Source organism: Alternaria burnsii (assembly GCF_013036055.1).
Source record: "Alternaria burnsii strain CBS107.38 chromosome Unknown 753, whole genome shotgun sequence".
NCBI classification, from domain to species: Eukaryota; Fungi; Ascomycota; class Dothideomycetes; order Pleosporales; family Pleosporaceae; genus Alternaria; species Alternaria burnsii.
Window position 1 is genome coordinate 84,127 of NW_024066118.1, and position 18,335 is coordinate 102,461.

Below are 18,335 nucleotides of genomic sequence, written 5' to 3' on the forward strand. Positions count from 1 at the left end.
TGGTAAGCCAGCGTCGCAGAGCTCAGCCAACCAAGTGAATCCACTGTGATGTGGCAGACATGCATTCTCTTCGGTGCGGCGAACATTGCATCGCCGAGACAGCGCTTCTTGGACCACAAGCCAGTTTCAATTCCCAATCAGGTTCCGCATGTGCCGCCACTGGATCTAGGTAACGTGAGCAGATGCGCCTAGTCCCGCAGCTTTTGCTTGGCATGGAGTTACTTTCCTAAACAAGACTAAGACTGAAAGATATGTGGGTATCAAGTAAGCAACTCAATCTGGTGATTACTCGCTAACAGTTCTTTACCAAAGCTCTTCATATGGCTACAGTGGCACACGGTTGCGGAGTGTATGACATCTCCGAACACCGAATACGGGCCGAATACGGAGTGTATCTGTTTGTATGATGCATGATGGATGTTCACTCTAAGACATAGATATGTTGATATTTATAAAAAGATAGGTCATATCGCTGATTATTTCAGCTGTCTTCTGGCTATTATAAACACACAATCTCAGAACGCATACAAAGTCTGCACAATGGCAACCATTCACGGCTCCTACGAAGACCGCTTCAAGGCGGTGGCACTGCTGCTACAGGCAAGCATCACAGACGGCAAGGATATAGGCGCTTCCATCTTCGTCAATATTGACGGCAAGGACGTTGTTAATATCTGGGGTGGCTACGTAGATGAGACGCGCACGCGCGAATGGCGAGAAGACACCCTCGTCAACGTCTGGTCGACTACGAAAACCATTACCAGTCTCGCAGCACTTATTTGCATCGAACGAGGCCTTCTAGACCCGTTCGAAAAGGTCGCAAAGTACTGGCCCGAGTTCGCCGTGAACGGAAAACAAGATATCGAAGTACGACATTTGCTGAGCCATGCGTCTGGCCTGTGCAGCTGGGCGCAGAAGGTAAAAAAAATGTCCATGAACGAACTGCATATGAGATATACACTGACTTTGTACACCTAAAATCAGGTTGCAGTACAGGACATCTGCAATTTGGACAAGGCAGTAAAGATGCTTGAGCAACAGGCGCCAATGTTCAAACCAGGCAGTGCGTCTGGATATCACGGATTGACCATGGGTCCTCTCATCGGCGCCCTCGTATCTCGCGTCACAGGCAAACCTCTTGGAGAATTTGTCCAGGAAGAACTTGTACAGCCTCTAAGCGCAGATTTTCAGTACGGTGTCAAGGAAGCAGACTTGAGCCGTGTTGCTACCATCAGTGCGCCGCCTCCATGGCACTTGCCGAACAAGGAGGTTGACTACACTGATCCTTCGAATTCGTTAGGAAACCCGTCCATGGATGCAACCGAAGCCAACAAGCCCCTCTGGCGGTCTGCGGAACTCGCAGCATCGAACGGACATTCCAACGCTGCGGGCGTCGGGCGCATCATGTCGACCGTTTCGCTTGGAGGCATCAACGGCGGCCGGAAATTCCTCTCGCCTGCGACGATCGACCTCATCTTCCAGGAGCAGCAAAACGGACGCGACCTTGTCGTCGGCCAGAAAATCAGATGGGGCATGGGCTTTGCATTGACAGGAAAGGACACCATTATGGAGTGGCTGCCCGAGGGTCGGATCTGCACATGGGGAGGCTGGGGTGGAAGTGTGGTGATTATGGACGTAGAGCGGAAACTGACAGTGACTTATATGATGAATAAAATGGATGCGACACTGTTGGGTGGTATTCGGACCATGTCATACATCCAAGCCGTTTATGCAGCGTTGGGGGTGGCACTGGAGCTACCGCCAGACGGGCAATAAAGATAGGCTTGACGATAGAAGAGCCATAGCATAAAAGAGCATCTCGAGAATACTCAACACTCTGACCTTTTTTATAGCCTTCAAAAACATTTTCCTTCGGCCTTTTTCCAACGCTGTAGCTACAGCCCTACACTCTACTCAGCTAGTGACGATGCAATCTTGGAATCGCAAGTGACATGATATTCATGTTTCACATTCGATAGCTGTTTCTGCTCAGGCCATATGCTCCTCACATAGGATTTATCGCAAAACCAAGAAACATCATTGATCATGGAGAGCAGATGTCTCTTGGATTTCATATCGATCAAGCCTATTTCTTCTTCTCCTTTTCCTCATCGTCCTCCCCTTCCTCATCTTCATCACTCTCTTCATCCTCATCGTCGTCGTCATCATCATCATCATCATCATCACCCTCATCGTCGTCATCCTCCTCCTCATCATCCGACACTTCCTCTCCAAGAGCTTTGAGCCGTTCCTGTTTTGGCGTTCGTTAGCCAACCATCATCCACACTACACGACTTTCGCAGCAATGGGTACCATGAAATGAAAAGAGAAGAACATACCTTATCCTTTGACCTCTTCTCCTCCAAATCACTCAGCACCATGATCAAATCCTCCAACTCAGTCGCCTTCTCCTTCTCCGCTTCCTCCGCCTTCTTCAATTTGTCCTTCAGCTCCTTGATCTCTTTGTCTTTGTTGTTGTTGGCGCCGGCGCTGCCACCCTTTTGAGAGGTAGCAGCAGCAGCAGCAGCCTTGGCGCTAGCTTCCGCCTTGCGCAATTTATCTTCCGTCGACTTGGCAGTTGCCTCAGCTTTCCGCAGTTTCTCTTCTGCCTCTTTAACTTTCCACGTCGCATCCTGCGCTTTCGTCTTGAGGTCTTGATTCTCCTTCTTCAGCTTCTCCAAGCCAGATTGCAAGCCACTCTTTTCCGATCCGGCTTGTTGGATCGCGGTTTCGTGTTCGGCCTCTACTTCCAAGAGTCGCGCATCCTTTTCTGAGAGTCGCCTTTCCATCTCTTCTTCCAACTGCTTGATCTGGCTTTCCTTTTCCTTGACAACCCGCTCCTTCTCCTCATTCAGCAATTGCAGCTGCGCCTCGCTGTTTTGCACATGACTCTGTGCGTTGCGTAGAGTTTCGCTAATGGTCGATACCTCAGCCCGTGTTTGTAATAGTGTCTCTTGCAAGCCCTTCACATTCTCGACAGCCTCCTGTCTCGCCTTCTCGCTTGCACTCAACCTCCGCTCCAACTCGGTACGCGTTCGATGTGCGTCGTGAAGCTGCTCTTCGTACTCTTGCCTGACCTTCGCGACAGCAAGATTCGCGTCTTTGCTCGTTTGTTGTACTTTGTTGTTCAAAGCGACAATCTGGAGATTGTACTTATTTTCCATTTCTAGCATCGCTTGCCTATGCTCACGATCCTTCTTCGCGGCTTCCTTTTCGATATCGTCGTGCAACTTATCGTTGATACGTTTCAGCGTACTGCGTTGCTCCTCGGCGGACTGCTGAGTCTTGCGATGTTCAGCTTGTTCTTGATCAATCTTCTGCTCGAGTGTCATGAGCTGCGCGTGTAGTTCTTGGATGGTTTGCTCTTTCTCATTACTCTCCCCACGAAGCGCATCGACTACATCTCGATCGACACCGTCGTGACTTTGATGCTGTTCAATATTCGGGTTACGGTCAATCGCTCTCGAAAGCCTGCTGAAATTGTCTTTCAAAAAGTCCACAAAAGCCTCGTCGAAGAAGATATCTGGCAGACTTCCCCCTCCACCCCCAGTCTTCGGCAAGACTTCAAAGTCACGCACGAGCGGGTGCCGCCGTGATTCGGTAATAGCATCAAGATACTTGTCGCGGCCGAGCTTCGACATGAGTACCGGTTGGAGTTCGCGCCGTGGCACAGGGGAGTCTCTAGTTGAGAACTCGTATACAACTCCCAGGAGCGCCGCACACAGCCCACGTATCATGACGCGATCTTCTCCAGGTGTGAGAACGGCCTGCACCAGACTCTGCAAACTACTCGCTTCACCCAAAAAGTCGTCTACAGCGGCTGCATCTTCAAAGAGCCAGCCGAGCAGGAGCATGAGGTAGGCTACTGATATGCGTTCGTCCTCGCCGAGTTGCAGACTAGCGATAAGATTCGCTGTGAGTGTTTGTATACACGTGACGACCTCCTCTCCACTCTCTGCATCACCCTCTTTGACCTGCATGAGCGTGTTTTTCGCTTGGTCGTCATCGAAGATGAGATGATAGATGAGATTTGCTGCAAACCAGATCCTGTATGGGTCGCCCGTGGGCGGTACTTGTGGTCCGGCCATCAGGATTGTCAAGGCATTCGCCGTTTCGTCGCCGCCCTCGTGGCCATCGATGGCGCGGTTGAGGAAATGCGATTTTATCTGTACGTGGTTGTAGAAGTAGGACTTGATACACTCGCAGCCTGCATTGCGCAAATCAAACAGCTCATTGGGTGCTGGGGACAGGACAAGATTGAGGAGGGCTTCGATAACGTATACGGAGGCTACGCCGTTGGGAGAAGTAGCGCCATTAGTAGCGGGTTCAACGATGGGCCTGACCTGCTCTCCAGCGAACCCTTCTTGCAGCCGAGCATTGCCTCTGATGAGATCGGCGAGGGTGTTGAGAGCCTCGATCTTGATGGGCATGGCGGTTGCAGGGTCGAAAGTGAAGTTCAAAAGTTGTCGGACGAGACCATGTTGTTGGAAGACATTCTGGTTCTGTAGTGTGCCCGCACTGCCCTTGACGAGGAACATGCGCATGATGGCCAGCAGCCCCCAGATGTTCTTGTCGCTTTGTGGGCTGACCCATTCATCCTCGTCTTCTGCACCTGGGCGTGCCTTTTTGGGCTTCTTGCCTCCTGGCAGAAGCGCGGCAAAGCGGGCGACGTGGCCCATTTCCCTTATGTTGGTCTGGTTGGACACGTTGTTTCGCACAAGGATGGCCAGCAGACTCAGACAATCCTGGACCACGACGCCGCCCTGTGTGAGCCCGCCGTCTTGGTGGATCATGTTGAAGACTTTGGTAAAGGCATCCTCGAAGACGAAGAGCTTTTGGAGCTCGGTCGAGGTGCGGGACAGGTCGGTGAGGACGACGAGGGCTTCGTTACGGATGGCATCGCGGGGGTCGTCGAGGGTGGCTACCAAGCGTTCGATGCCGCCGGGGGCTGTGAGGACGCATTCCTGTGTTCGTTGGGGCCGGGCCAGGGAGATGGCGCGGATGAGCTGCAGAGAGTAGAGGCGGGAGTAGAAGTCGGGCGTGTCGAGGAGGTCGAGGAGGAGCGTTATGTTGTCTTGGCGCTACCATAAGCTCAGCACTAGGTTGTTGATACAAGCACAGGACGTACCTGTGAGAACTGGTCTGCCAGCAGAAACTCGAGTTCTGGCGAGGCCTCGGGGCTGTGCTCGTCGGGGTGGAAGAGCATGAGCAGCGTCTCGAGCACCACCTTGAGCGTGTCGACATCCTCGCTGTCTTTGGTCAGGGCCTCGATGAGTCCCTTGAGCGCGTCGGATGCGACCGAGGCCGGGTACTCTTTGGCGAAGCTCCGGAGGCCGAGGATGGCCGCGCGACGGTCTTCGAGGAGGGTTGCGCTCGTCAACCTCCCACTAAGCGTGCTGATGGTGTCGGTGGCCCTCTGCTTGGGAGGCGCATTGGCCTCGAGAACTCGCATCATCTTGGGAGTTGTAGGGGACTATGACTTTATAGAGGATCATGAATTCATGGCAGGAATTGGTTGTGGTGCGCCAGCAATGTGTGACAATTCATTCAGCCATACGTACGACTCTTGTATAATTCACTACGTGGAGACACGACATGCTCCGCGTATAATTTAGCGCACGAGCCCCCACTACCCCTGCTCAGCCTCTTACCCCTGCTCACGTCGGCGGGTCGGCGTCGGCAAAACCGCGACTCCACGTCTCGGCCGCGACTGTCTGCGAAGAGCGCGTCGTCCATTACTTCAACCACCTCTTCTCCCCCCCCTCACTCTCCATCACCCATCCATCTCGTGCGCAACTCGGTGTCGCGCGAAAAGGGTTCAAATAACGTGCTCCTGGATATTATCCAGAGTGACAAGAGGAGGACAGCACTTTCATCGCCCTGGGGCAGTCTCTTTCTTTTCATCGGCGCATCATCCACAGGAGCTTCGTCGCCACCTTTTGATCTCTCACTATCATCGCAGTACTACTCAGATATTCACATCTCAGTACGCGCGCTCTCGCTTTCGCAATAATACCCTTCCCAGCTACTTTCCCCTACCACCGCCATCATGGGTGTCCCAGCCATGTTCCGCTGGCTCAGCCAGAAATACCCCAAGATCGTATCCACTGTGCAAGAGGAGCTGCCTAGAAAGGTCGGCGACCATGTCATCCCAGTAGACCGCACCGGCCCCAATCCCAACGGCGAAGAGTTCGACAACCTATACCTCGACATGAACGGCATTGTCCATCCTTGCTCGCACCCTGAAGATAAGCCTGCGCCCAAGACTGAGGCCGACATGATGATGGCCATCTTCGAGTACACTGATCGCTGTGTCGGCATGGTCCGTCCCCGTAAGCTTCTCTACATGGCAGTCGATGGCGTTGCGCCTCGTGCCAAGATGAACCAGCAGCGTTCGCGTCGTTTCCGCGCCGCAAAAGAGGCAAAGGAAAAGGACGACGAGCGTGCTGAATTTCAAAAGATGCTCAACTCGCAGAAAGCAAGTCGTGGCGAGGACATTTCCAGTCTCGAAGAGGTCATCGAAAAGACCTGGGACTCGAATGCAATCACGCCTGGTACCCCTTTCATGCATCTCCTTGCCGAGAGTCTGCAATACTGGTGTGCCTACAAGTTCACAACCGATCCCTCGTGGAAGGACATGAAAGTCATCATCTCCGATGCATCTGTGCCTGGTGAGGGAGAACACAAGATTATGAACTTTATCCGCTCACAGCGCTCTATGCCTACCCATGACCCCAACACTTCACACGTTATCTACGGCTTGGATGCCGATCTGATCATGTTGAGTCTTGCTACCCATGAGCCGTATTTCCGTGTTCTCAGAGAAGATGTCTTCTACGACTCGGGTAAGGACAAGGTCTGCACGCGCTGCGGCCGCAAAGGACATATTCGAAACAACTGTGAATTCCCCGACGATGGCAAGAAGCTCACCGAAGAGGAAGCCGCTGAAGAGTGGTCCAATTCTGAGCACCAACTCAAGCCCTTCATCTGGCTACATACCAACATTTTGCGCGAATACTTGGCAGTAGAGATGGACACGCCAAAGCGAAAGTTCAAGTATGATCTAGAACGCTCACTCGATGATTGGGTCTTTATGTGTTTCTTTGTCGGTAACGATTTCTTGCCACATCTGCCCAGTCTTGAGATTCGAGACCAGGGTATCGACTTACTCATCAGCATCTGGCGCGATCTCGCCGCTGATATGGATGACTATGTGACCAAAGATGGTTTCCCAGACATGCGTCGTGTACAGCAGATCATGTCTGCTCTGGCAACCCGAGAAGCTGGCATCTTCAAGAAGCGAAAGGAAGTTTCGGATCGCCAGGCAGCAAATAGGGCTAGACGCGAGGCACAGAACAACAACAATAAGCGCCAACGAACCGAAGCAAGCGGCCCGCCTGGCTTCAAGCGTGCCAAGGAGAATACCGACACTTATACCAGCGCAGGTATAGTATTTTTCGACCCCAAGGATGCGCAGTCAAAGGAAGTGCGCGATGTGCACAAGGATATCATGCATACCCGAGACGCTCAGTCCAACAAGAGCGCAGCTGCTCGGCTCAAGGAGCTCATGAAGGCCAAGGCTGATGGTACAGCCGCGCCTGCGCCTGAACCGACCCCGACAGAGCCCGCTCCCGAGGGCGAAACCGCCGTCCTTGGAAAGCGCAAAGCAGATGAGGTAGAGGACGCTGACAACGGTACACCTGGTCGCAACACGCCCGTCATCCCTGAGTCACCTGCCCAGGCTGTCGAGACCCCAAAGAAGGAAGATGGTCCACAAGAAGATACCATCATGCTTTGGGAGGACGGCTACGAGGAGCGTTACTACGAACAAAAGTTCGGCGTCGACCCCAACGACATCGCTTTCCGCAACAAAGTTGCACGTCAGTACGCCGAGGGTCTCTGCTGGGTGTTGGCCTACTATATGCAAGGCTGCCCTAGTTGGACCTGGTATTTCCCTCACCACTACGCCCCCTTTGCCGCCGACTTTGTCGGTCTTGAAGACATGGATCCGCGCAAGTTGTTCGAGAAGGGCACGCCTTTCCACCCTTACGAGCAACTCATGGGTGTATTGCCCGCCGCGTCGAACCACGCTATCCCCGAGCCCTTTCGTATCCTCATGGAAGATCCCGATAGTAGCATTGTGGATTTCTACCCTCAAGATTTCCCCATTGATCTCAATGGCAAGAAGTTTGCTTGGCAGGGCGTTGCCATTTTGCCTTTTATCGACTCGAAGCGCTTGCTCGACGCCATGGCGACCAAATACCCCGAGCTCTCAGATGACGAGAGGAAGCGCAATGAGTTTGGTAAAGAAACCCTCATCTTCTCCCAGGAAAGCGGTCTCTTTGACGACGTGGAGAAGGCGCTGTACCGCAAGGGCCAGCAGAAGCACAAGATTGACCCGACGAAAAGTCGCGCGTTACATGGCGATATTGAACCACATGATCTCTTTGTCATGGACAGTCAGCTTGTTCCGCCGTTTGATGCGCAGGGCATCACGGAGTTTGAGGTTACGCAGGATAGGAGTATGAGGTATGTTGTCCCTCTCCCTACTCAGTTTTTTTTTTTTGTTTCCTTCTTTCTATGTGCGAGATAATAGTGGCTAAATGCTAATCATGACGGAAAACAGAGTATACTACGAAATGCCTAGTCTGAGCTCCGCTCGAGCACACCAGTCCGCCCTCCTGCCTGGCGTCAAACTACCCAAACCGGCGCTCAGCCCCGGTGAAGCAGAATCCGTACGTCGCTCCAATGAACGCGGTGGTTTCCGCGGTGGTCGTGGCGGAGGTCGTGGAGGAGGAGGTTGGCGAGGTGGCGGTGGCGGCAACAACAACAATTACAACAACGATCGCCGCGGCAACGACAACTACCACAATGGCGGTGGAAGAGGAGGAGGCTACCAGAACGGGCGTGGAGGCGGCGGCAATTACGGTGGCAACCAAGGAGGTTACGGTGGGAACCAAGGCGGCTATGGCGGCCCTCCTCCTCCATTCCCTGGTCCCGGCGGTAACTTTGCTCCTCCCCCTCCATTCGCTGCGGGTAACTTTCCTCCCCCACCACCGGGCTGGGTCCCTCCGCCTGGTTTCGCTCCTCCTCCTGGTTTCGCTCCTCCCCCTTCTGGCTACGGCGCTCCGCCGCCGCCGATCACTCAACAGCGACCTGCTTGGATGAATGGCGGAGGTGGTGCTGGAAATCAGCCGCCGCCGCAACAGGCACCTGGTGGGAGTTCGTTGAGGGATGAGAGGTTTTATAGACCGGCGGATGAGATACTCGGACGTAGTAGTAATAGTGGCAGTGGTGGTGGTGGCGGTGGATATCAAGGGCATAATGATAGAGGAGGGAGGGGTGGTGGTAGGGGTGGACGTGGCGGTGGTGGTGGTGGACGTGGTGGTAATGGAGGTGGATATCAAGGTAATAGGCAAAATTACAACTCTAATGACTACCGCTAGCAGTGGCAGTGGCAGCAGTGGCAGCAAGAAGGTGAATCTGGAGGGGCGGAGATTGGTAGGGATTGGATTAGGGAGAGAGAGGAGAGGAGAAGGAGGCAGTGAAGGTTGTTGTTGTTTGTAAGATAAGTCCACATTGGTTTTGAGACAGAGAGAGAGAGAGAGAGAGACATGTGCATCCGTAAGGCCTCTCTAGCCCTCCCATCTTTATATGATGATTTTGGGGTAGTAGTGCATGTGGACAAGAAAAAAAGATTCCGTTGTTGTTGTGCAATTCTGGTTCTCAGACATGTTATCATCGGTTGCGTCGTGTTTCCTGTTTCTTTTCTCCTGCACATGACGACTCACACCCACATGGTACATAACACACGAAGCGACACAGTGGGCGTTATAAAAGCAAGCTCGAGGAACCAAATGAAGTTCTAATTCATTGTGAGATGGCGGTAGGCGACCATGACAAGGCTGAACCGTAGCCAAGTGCTGCTGCCCGACGCCCGCTTTCAACCGCCAATCATCGCATGCGCCCACTACTGTCGATATTCATTAACGTACGTTGCTCGTTGTCCTAGTAGTTTCCATCGAATGCACCATGGTACCATAATGGCTACGGATCACAAGTCCACCATAGAGGAAACCCATCTCAGCAATGCGCTAAACATACGTCTAGGACTCGACGACCCTCTCGACCACCTACCGTACATCAGAGAAGCGTCCTTCAATTCGGACACTCAACAGCACGAGCCTGTCTGCCTCCCTAACACGCGCGTTGATCTCCTGCGCGAGATACACAGTTGGGCAGATAGACAAGACGACCAGTGCATCTTCTGGCTGAGAGGGCTAGCAGGCACGGGCAAGTCAACGGTTGCGCGGACAGTTGCGCGCAGCTATCACGAGAAGCAGCGTCTGGCGGCTAGCTTCTTTTCCTCAGGCGGCGGCGGCGACGTACGCTATACGCGCAAATTTGTTACGAGCATTGCAGTAGACATCGCGAACAATGTGCCAGCATTAAGCCAATACATTAGCGATGCAGTTGTAGAGCGCACAGACATTGCTAGCCGGTCTCTGCAGGAACAGTGGAACCACCTTGTCCTCGCTCCATTGTCGAAGCTTGACGAGAGCGACTACCCAGTGCCAGCCCCGCTGGTTCTGGTTGTAGACGCGCTCGATGAATGCAACAGGGACAGGGACATCCGGCCCATCTTGCGACTGCTGTCCACGGCTCGATCGCTGACGAGAGTTCGGCTGCGGGTGCTGCTGACAAGCAGGCCTGAACTGCCGATCCGACAGGCGTTCCAGCACATACCGGAAGCAACGCCCCAGGACGTTGTGCTGCAGCACATATCGCGGTCGATCGTCGACCACGATATAGCCCTTCTCCTACAACACGACCTCCAGCTTACTGGACATAAACTCAATCTCCCTGCTGGCTGGCCAGGTGCGGAGATCATCGCGCAGCTGGTGCAGAGCGCAGGCGGCCTGTTCATCTGGGCCGCCACTGCGTGTCGCTTTATCCGCGATGGAGAGCGCTTTGCACCTAAGAGGTTGGAGAAGATTCTGCGCAACGAAGGTGAAGTTACTACCGGTCCAGAGAAGCTCCTCAACCAGATCTACACCACAGTGCTAGAGAGCTCGATCCAGATCTATGGGTACACAATTCCAGAACAGGAGGAACGACTGATAAACATCCGTTGTGTTCTGGGAAGTATAGTAGCGCTATGCTCTCCTCTCTCTCTGCAGTCTCTAAATCAGCTACTAGACGTCGCAGGAGGGGTTAGACGGACGCTACAAGACCTACATGCCATTCTCGACATCACGGATGATGATCGAAGCCGGCCAATCTCCTTGCATCACCCTTCGCTCCGCAACTTCCTGTTTGACCAAAACAAATGCGGCAACATGTTCTACGTAGATGAGAAGATCGCCCACGAGAAGCTGGCGGGTTGCTGCATCAAGGTCATGTCGACGTCTACAAGCCTTCGACAGAATATGTGCCGTCTCTCTGAGCCTGTCACTCTAGGATGCGTGATAGGAGAGGACATACTGGCTGTTAACCTGCCATCCGAGGTGCGATATGCGTGCCGGTACTGGGTCGAGCACCTCGAGCGCAGCCAGCAGAATGTCATAGATGGAGACACAGTACATGTCTTCCTTCAGCAACATTTTCTACACTGGGTCGAAGCAATGAGTAAAATGGGAGAGACGGCTCAGTGCGTGCGCTTGCTGGTCGTACTACAGAGGCTAGTCGCAGTAAGGGGTACTGAACACAATCTATATTCATTTACTGACATAGAATGTAGCCATATGCAAGCGCTTCTAGTAGTTTTGTGCATGAAGCATGGCAATTCGTATCGCAATCTGAATCGACACTAGCAGAAACACCTCCCATGGTATACGCGCTACATCTTGGTTTTGAATTTGAACGAGAGGAAAAGCTATTGGAAACGGCGTCTACCCTTCAGGAGCAGGATAGTGTCGGCGGAAGCCAGTCCGAAACGCTTGTGCATGAAGGAAATATGCTGAACCATGAGAAAGACGACATGTCAGATGACGATGATCCTCTTGAAACTAGCTCAGTCAGTTCACACATTACGACAGCACGTGAGAAAGATGCAAAGGCCCACGTCGCATATGTGCTCGCAAATGATACGGAACTCCGTGCATTGTGCATCAGGGTAGTGAAAGAGCTGGGCAAAGCTGAGTTTGCTAATGAGGGGCGAAAGCTGCTCAAAAGCTTTTACTGTGGCTTGCTCAAGGATGCTAAGACCCAACTGGAAAAGCAAAGCGTTAGTCTACTAAAGTCTCGGAAGGGAAGGATAAGGATAAGCAGCAATATTGCAGAGATCATAGATTCACCTGATGTCGAACACAGCGAAGTGGGAAGGAGAGCTGAGGAGCAAATTCGCATGCGAAGAAAGCGACTAGAGATATGGGCGGAAGATTACACGCACACATCCCACGCCGATGGAGACTCACATGAGTGGGACACAGTGCAACATCGGCTTGTGGAAAGGTTGTACGGACAACCTGAGGATTTCGAGTACGCGGATTCCGGAACTAGTCATAGTGGCGATTCAGACGAGGGGTTCGACTTGGAGGGCGAGACGAAGGAAAACTTCTTGACAAAAGTCACTGAGATGGAAAACTTCTTTCGCAACTCCAGGTCGTTCGAGGTTTTACTTGATGGGTTTCGGGAGCTGCTTCTTCCACAATTACTGAGAGACATCCTGCCTGCAACTTCCGTGGAGATCTCAAATGAGGAGGATAAGTCGATTAGCAACCAGATGAAATCGTTCGTTGAAGACTTCACGATGCTAGATTGGAATTGGTGGCCTTTGACACCCCGTATGAGAGCGCTCAAAGCTAACGAAAAACGTCTTATCTGGAAATGCGTGAGTAGACCTTATGCAGAGTGACCAGCAAGCTGACTATATGTAGTCGTGCGGCACCAGACTCTGGAAAGAGATAAGCGCCAAAGAGGCAGACGTTATCAGTCTCTTACTGCCAAGTCTGGAGACAGGATCGCTCATGCCTCAATGCACCAAATTCTCGGCAAATCTACCCTTGTGGAGACGACTGGCTGACGACATCAAAGACTCCTTCTCGATGTTGACTGGTGGACAACAAGGGACTTCGCCAACGGCATTGGGTTCAACGACGACTACAACTACAACAACAGGTGTGCAGGCTACCACAACTGGTCAAACGAGTGTCAACCCACAGACTCCTGCCCAAATTCCGCAATCCGTTCCAGCTAGCCAACAACTTACCTCAGTTTCCGGCTCTGGTAGTCCACCTTCGCTAAGGTGGATTATCTTCGGTACCCAACCGTACAACAAGACTGCAGAGCTAGAACATATTGAAATCGACGATTTTACCAACGACAGCCGCTTCTTTCGATCTTTAAGAGACCATTATCGGAAGCATCGTGGTCTAATCAGCCGGTGGTTCTCTATTTGGCGCATTGGAGCTTGTGACGGTGTGAGAGTACGAGTCCGATCAACGAGTTGGACTCTATGATGTTGCTGACAAAAGACACTAGTTCGACAGAGTGGCTTCCGATCTCGTTTTCTTGGAGAATCCAGAGCTGCCTACCGATTTTCACGAATATATCTACAACCCGAAAGCGCCTCCAAAGGGTAATGCGGAAAACCCTCTTATAAGCCGCCACAAAGCTTCGATGTTCATGAACTGCAATGACCCATGCCGTTGGAGACTTTTCCACAATTGCGTACCACATCTCATCAACAGGAGAGTTATTGACCGCGTTCCAAGGAAGAAATCCAAGTTCGCAATTAAGGACGACAATTCAATGGAGCACCAAGCATGGGGTATAACAGTTAAACACGAGATCTCTGTGGCTTACGTGGTGTGCTATCATGTTCTTATCCTGGCACTTCCATTTGCCTTTTGGGGTTGGTGGCAACATAACCATCCAGATGATCTGCAGAATGCTGCAGTGCCCATTACTGTTGTTGCAGGGCTGTTATCCCTTTTTTGGGGCGCGAATGGCATACTAACAGAAGGCCGACACTCAGGGTCAAAGACTGGTTGATTTTGTTTTTGTGTAATATCCGACTGAACACCCAGCTACTGATAATTCGGATGATGGACCAAATGTGCGATATTAGTTTGAAATTCTTCTTAAAGCTATTCACTTGGGCGACTGAACAACAGCAAGATGGTGCGCATTAATGATCAGACACCAAAAACGTGATGGATGCTGCAGAGATTAGTTCCAGAAGTCGCGTAGCTGCTAAAGCTCACTTTTATAAGTAAGCACGCACTCAAGTTGGTCTTCTACACCTTGAAGTCCCAAATCACCGTCCACGATAACACAAGTCGCGCGAAACAGCTGCGAGATCGATAACGATAGATCTCGTGGTGCCGTTCGTGATAAATAGCGCGACGCTCTTCCCGTACCATGGACCTACCTCACGGTCTGCGATCAAGACACGCACTCTTAGTTCCCTTCTTCCCACGGAGAAACCCAGTAAATCTTAAGCTCCATCACCAGATATTCTTAAAAACTTTGTCATCAGCGGACGCAGTAGTCTGACCAGAGTGCCCTACACGGAAGTGCAGCACGCGTTCCGATCGGAAGAAGTCGGCATTTCGGAAAGAAAAGCGAAGAACCATCTGACGTTGATGGTGTGACTTTTAGTCACTGGATACAACGGCACCAACTACTGCAACATCGTTATGTGGCTTGAGGCGAAGAGGAAATCCCGGGACGCATAACTGCGAGGAGAAGGTTTGCAGGTCTCCGGCAACAATGTAGATGCTTGAGAGGTTTTCAAAAAATACATCGCGACTTCATCTCGCCGAAAGTAGCAGGTGATCCCGCGACATGACCTCCCTCCCGTCGCATGCAAGTAAAAAAGACGACGTCTAGATGTTCGAGTGCCCATATATTGCGTTCGGAGTCTAGTCCTATACCAGCCTCTACCCACTTCATACATTCGTACCTGAACATCCTCACGCAACCATTCCTGCAGCGGAAAAAGTGGCGGAACCAGCGAAGCCCGGAAAACCGCATCAATCACACGTGGGCCATACGTAATACATGTCATCTCTTACAGCTGCTTTGATCTGGGCAGGCGTAGTTTCCGTCACGCTTTCACGAGGGTGCTGTGGACCCTTCCGAGTTTTAGGTAAGAAACCCTGCTTGCTCAAAAGGCAAGAATGGTGTATCACCGCGGAGATGCACATTTCAGCGGGTCTTGTAGGAAACAAGAGAATGGTGTGTTTGCAGGTGTGTTCGCAATGGTGATGCGATATAAAGAGAAGCTTGGAATGTGAAGATGTGGCAATTCAATATTTAATATCAGTTTTCATTATTACTTCAATAGTGGTAATAGTAAAATCCGTACACTCCATCTCCGGACATATCAACCACAACAATAACCGCAACCAACACCTCTCTCGACAGCAAAACTCATCTTCCATCCACGGAGGACAGCAGAAAACAATACTACTCCAACTACTCGATCCCGCAAGAATGGGCGCCCTAACCCCCTCCCAAGTCCGCACGATCAAAGCCACGGTTCCCGTCCTCGCCGAACACGGCAACACAATCACAACCAGGTTCTACCACGACCTCCTAGAAGTGCACCCAGAGCTTAAGAATGTCTTCAACAACACCCACCAAGCAACCGGACACCAGGCCCAAGCGCTCGCCGGCGCTCTTTACGCCTACGCTGCCAACATCGATGATCTAGGCAAGCTCTCACCAGCCGTCGAACTGATATGTCACAAACACGCATCCTTGTTCATTCGCCCAGACCAGTACGACGTTGTCGGCAAACATCTACTCGAGACGATGAGCACAGTGTTGGGTGAAGCCGCGACACCCGAAATTCTAGAAGCATGGGGAGCGGCGTACTGGCAACTAGCCAACCTGATGATTGGCAAAGAAGATGAAATGTATAAACAGACGGCCTACTGGCCTGACTGGAAAGACTTTTCTATTGCTAAGAAAGAAAAGGAGAGTGATGAGATTACAAGTTTCTATCTCGAGCCAGTGGACAAGGAGTTCAAGTTACCGATGTACAAGCCGGGACAGTACATCTCAGTCAATGTATTCGTGGAAGAGCTAGATGGTGGCGTGTGGCAGGCGCGACAGTATAGTCTGAGCGACGCGCCGGGCAAGAAGTATTTGAGGATAAGTGTCAAGAGAGAGCCAGGGATTGAGGTGGGAGAGAAGAAACACATGACGCATGCGGGTTATATATCGAATCTGCTGCATGACATGAAGAACGAGGGGGATGTAATCAAGGTCTCGCACCCATTCGGAGATTTCTTCTTCGACAAGGACGAGGTGGATGCGGATGCACCTGTCGTGCTCATTTCAGCAGGCGTCGGTTTGACTGCCTTGACATCCATCTTCAACTCGCTGACGAGCGAGAAGTCGAATCGCCCGATAACCTGGATTCAAGGCGCACGTAACTCGGCCACACGCGCGTTCAAAGCCCACTTCGACCAATGCGCTGCTGCAAATGAGAACGTGCATGCCGTGTACTACTCGTCAAGTCCAAGCGAAGGGGAAGTTCAGGGTCGCGACTACACCATACAAGGTCGCGTCGATCTAGACAAGATTGACAGGCAACACCTGCATGCGGACAGTGGCAAGACAGTGTACTACTGTTGTGGACCCACACGATTCATGCTCGACGTTGAGGCCAAGTTGAAGAGCTATGGCGTGCCGAGTGAACGGGTGAAGATGGAGTTGTTCGGTACCGGCGGAGTACCGAGGGTCTAGAGGCATTAGAGTATTGGGTGTATATGGAGATCGACCTTAGTATTGGCGTGGAATGAAGCTACCGTCCTTTTTTTTTGCTTTACATCGGGGCAGCCGGTTGGTGATTCATCATGTACTGTATCTGTAAACTGTATATTAGTTATCATATCAAATTCCCGCTGCGTTAGTTCATCCAACTCGATTTGCCTCATCCGCGCGCTTGTTATCGACGGTGTTGTCTGTGCAGCGGCGGCGTACCAACCACTAACTCGGGATGTACACAACAAACGCGCATACCTCAGGACGCCATTTGCAACGTTCCCACACAAACGTGCAGCGGAACGACGAGCTTTGATTGTAGATCATCCTACCGCGGCTGTCAACGGGTACGGTCAGGTACTAGGACATTGACCATTTCCGAAGTCCCGGTCGTAACAGCAGGTCATGTCAGGCCAGGCCAGAGGTCGCACACTTGCTTCACGGTACTTGGGTAAACGCAGGGCAATGTCCTCGGGATCATGCAGAGAACCCTCTCTCCCTTACCCACTGAACTTGATCACCGAGCATAAGGGGTGCATGAGGCTCACCTGCCAGCAGAGCAGGGCCGGTAGGATCGTATGACACGGTAGGGCCGAATTCTGAACGTTGTCCGTAGTATATTCATGCCGCTGGACGCGCATCGGAAGTGTACGCGCTCCCGCCTCGCTCTGATTCGTCGAGACGACGTAAAGAAGGCGTTGTGGGGGAGAATTCTGGATGGCTGGCAGGCTGGCGGGTAGAAAGCAGGCGCCAACTGAGATGACGGCATGCAGTCATTCAAGCAAAGTCATCTCGGCGGCTCGTGTCCGGAGCCCTCACCGGCGAAAGGGGTAATTTTCTGGAAAAGACAGGGTGTGGGCGAGTGAGGGTGTGCGCAGAGTGACCAATCCGGTCGACTTCTAGAAATTGCACAGAAGGGCGCTTGGATGGTGTGTGAGCCTTAGACACAGGGTTGCGACAGGTCATCCTTGCGCCGGAACGTTGGTCAAAGGAGCTGGGGCCGCAACCGCCGGCTGGCCAGTTGCGATGACACAAAGCGCAAGGAAATATGAGGCGCCCTGTGCGTCTCGGAGACAAGAATAGCTCCCAGGAATCCATGTCGGCGGTGGAGGATGAAACAGTTACGGCAGCTCTGCCGTAGTTGGCACAGTACATGTTGTGTGCGCGTGACGATGTAACGATAATTCAATAAGAAATAAGATTTGGCTTGTGCTGTCGATCGCAGATGGATTATGAACGGCTACGGGGAGTAGGGTGCGGTGTGGAAATAATTATGCTTTTGTGATGTGCAACGGAAAAACCGTGCACAGCACGTTTCGAAGATGCTCGTGTCAGTCATGGAAACGCGACGAGGCTGGGAGTGGGTCCGGCAAATATGGACGTATTCTTTGGTGGGACGCGCAAGCACAGACGGATCTGGCGGAAGTATACCGAAAGAGCGCCAGGCTGCAAAGAGTTGTCGATATGCGGGACCCCTTCACCGCAACAAAGCCAGGAGAAAGGTGCAAATGTCGGTGTCGGTGGGCGAGGGCTTGGCTAGAACTGGAGTGAGTAAGAGAGTACCTGACTTGTACCTGACTTGGCCGAACAAAGACGTGCTAAGGGGGGATGCGCTT

The 18,335-nt window shown here is 52.2% G+C and overlaps 5 protein-coding genes across 5 annotated transcripts; 4 read left to right on the forward strand and 1 right to left on the reverse strand.

Moving 5' to 3' along the window:
- Nucleotides 1-540: 540 nt before the first annotated feature.
- Nucleotides 541-1,776, forward strand: GT037_008134 (uncharacterized protein; the record flags this gene model as incomplete). Its single annotated transcript, XM_038933181.1, has 2 exons — nt 541-918; nt 985-1,776. 2 exons carry the CDS (start codon nt 541-543, stop codon nt 1,774-1,776), a joined length of 1,170 nt encoding a protein of 389 aa, XP_038783846.1.
- A 310-nt stretch (nt 1,777-2,086) lies between these two features.
- Nucleotides 2,087-5,455, reverse strand: GT037_008135 (intracellular protein transport protein; the record flags this gene model as incomplete). Its single annotated transcript, XM_038933182.1, has 3 exons — nt 2,087-2,251; nt 2,340-5,081; nt 5,129-5,455. The coding sequence occupies 3 exons, from the start codon at nt 5,453-5,455 to the stop codon at nt 2,087-2,089; spliced, it is 3,234 nt and encodes a 1,077-aa protein (XP_038783847.1).
- A 594-nt stretch (nt 5,456-6,049) lies between these two features.
- Nucleotides 6,050-9,446, forward strand: GT037_008136 (5-3 exoribonuclease 2; the record flags this gene model as incomplete). Its single annotated transcript, XM_038933183.1, has 2 exons — nt 6,050-8,529; nt 8,627-9,446. 2 exons carry the CDS (start codon nt 6,050-6,052, stop codon nt 9,444-9,446), a joined length of 3,300 nt encoding a protein of 1,099 aa, XP_038783848.1.
- A 597-nt stretch (nt 9,447-10,043) lies between these two features.
- GT037_008137 (uncharacterized protein) lies at nt 10,044-13,995 on the forward strand (the record flags this gene model as incomplete). Its single annotated transcript, XM_038933184.1, has 4 exons — nt 10,044-11,690; nt 11,741-12,832; nt 12,879-13,427; nt 13,483-13,995. 4 exons carry the CDS (start codon nt 10,044-10,046, stop codon nt 13,993-13,995), a joined length of 3,801 nt encoding a protein of 1,266 aa, XP_038783849.1.
- Nucleotides 13,996-15,441: 1,446 nt separating this feature from the next.
- GT037_008138 (globin-like protein) lies at nt 15,442-16,701 on the forward strand (the record flags this gene model as incomplete). The annotated part of the gene is made up of 1 exon (XM_038933185.1): nt 15,442-16,701. One exon carries the CDS (start codon nt 15,442-15,444, stop codon nt 16,699-16,701), a length of 1,260 nt encoding a protein of 419 aa, XP_038783850.1.
- Nucleotides 16,702-18,335: the final 1,634 nt, after the last annotated feature.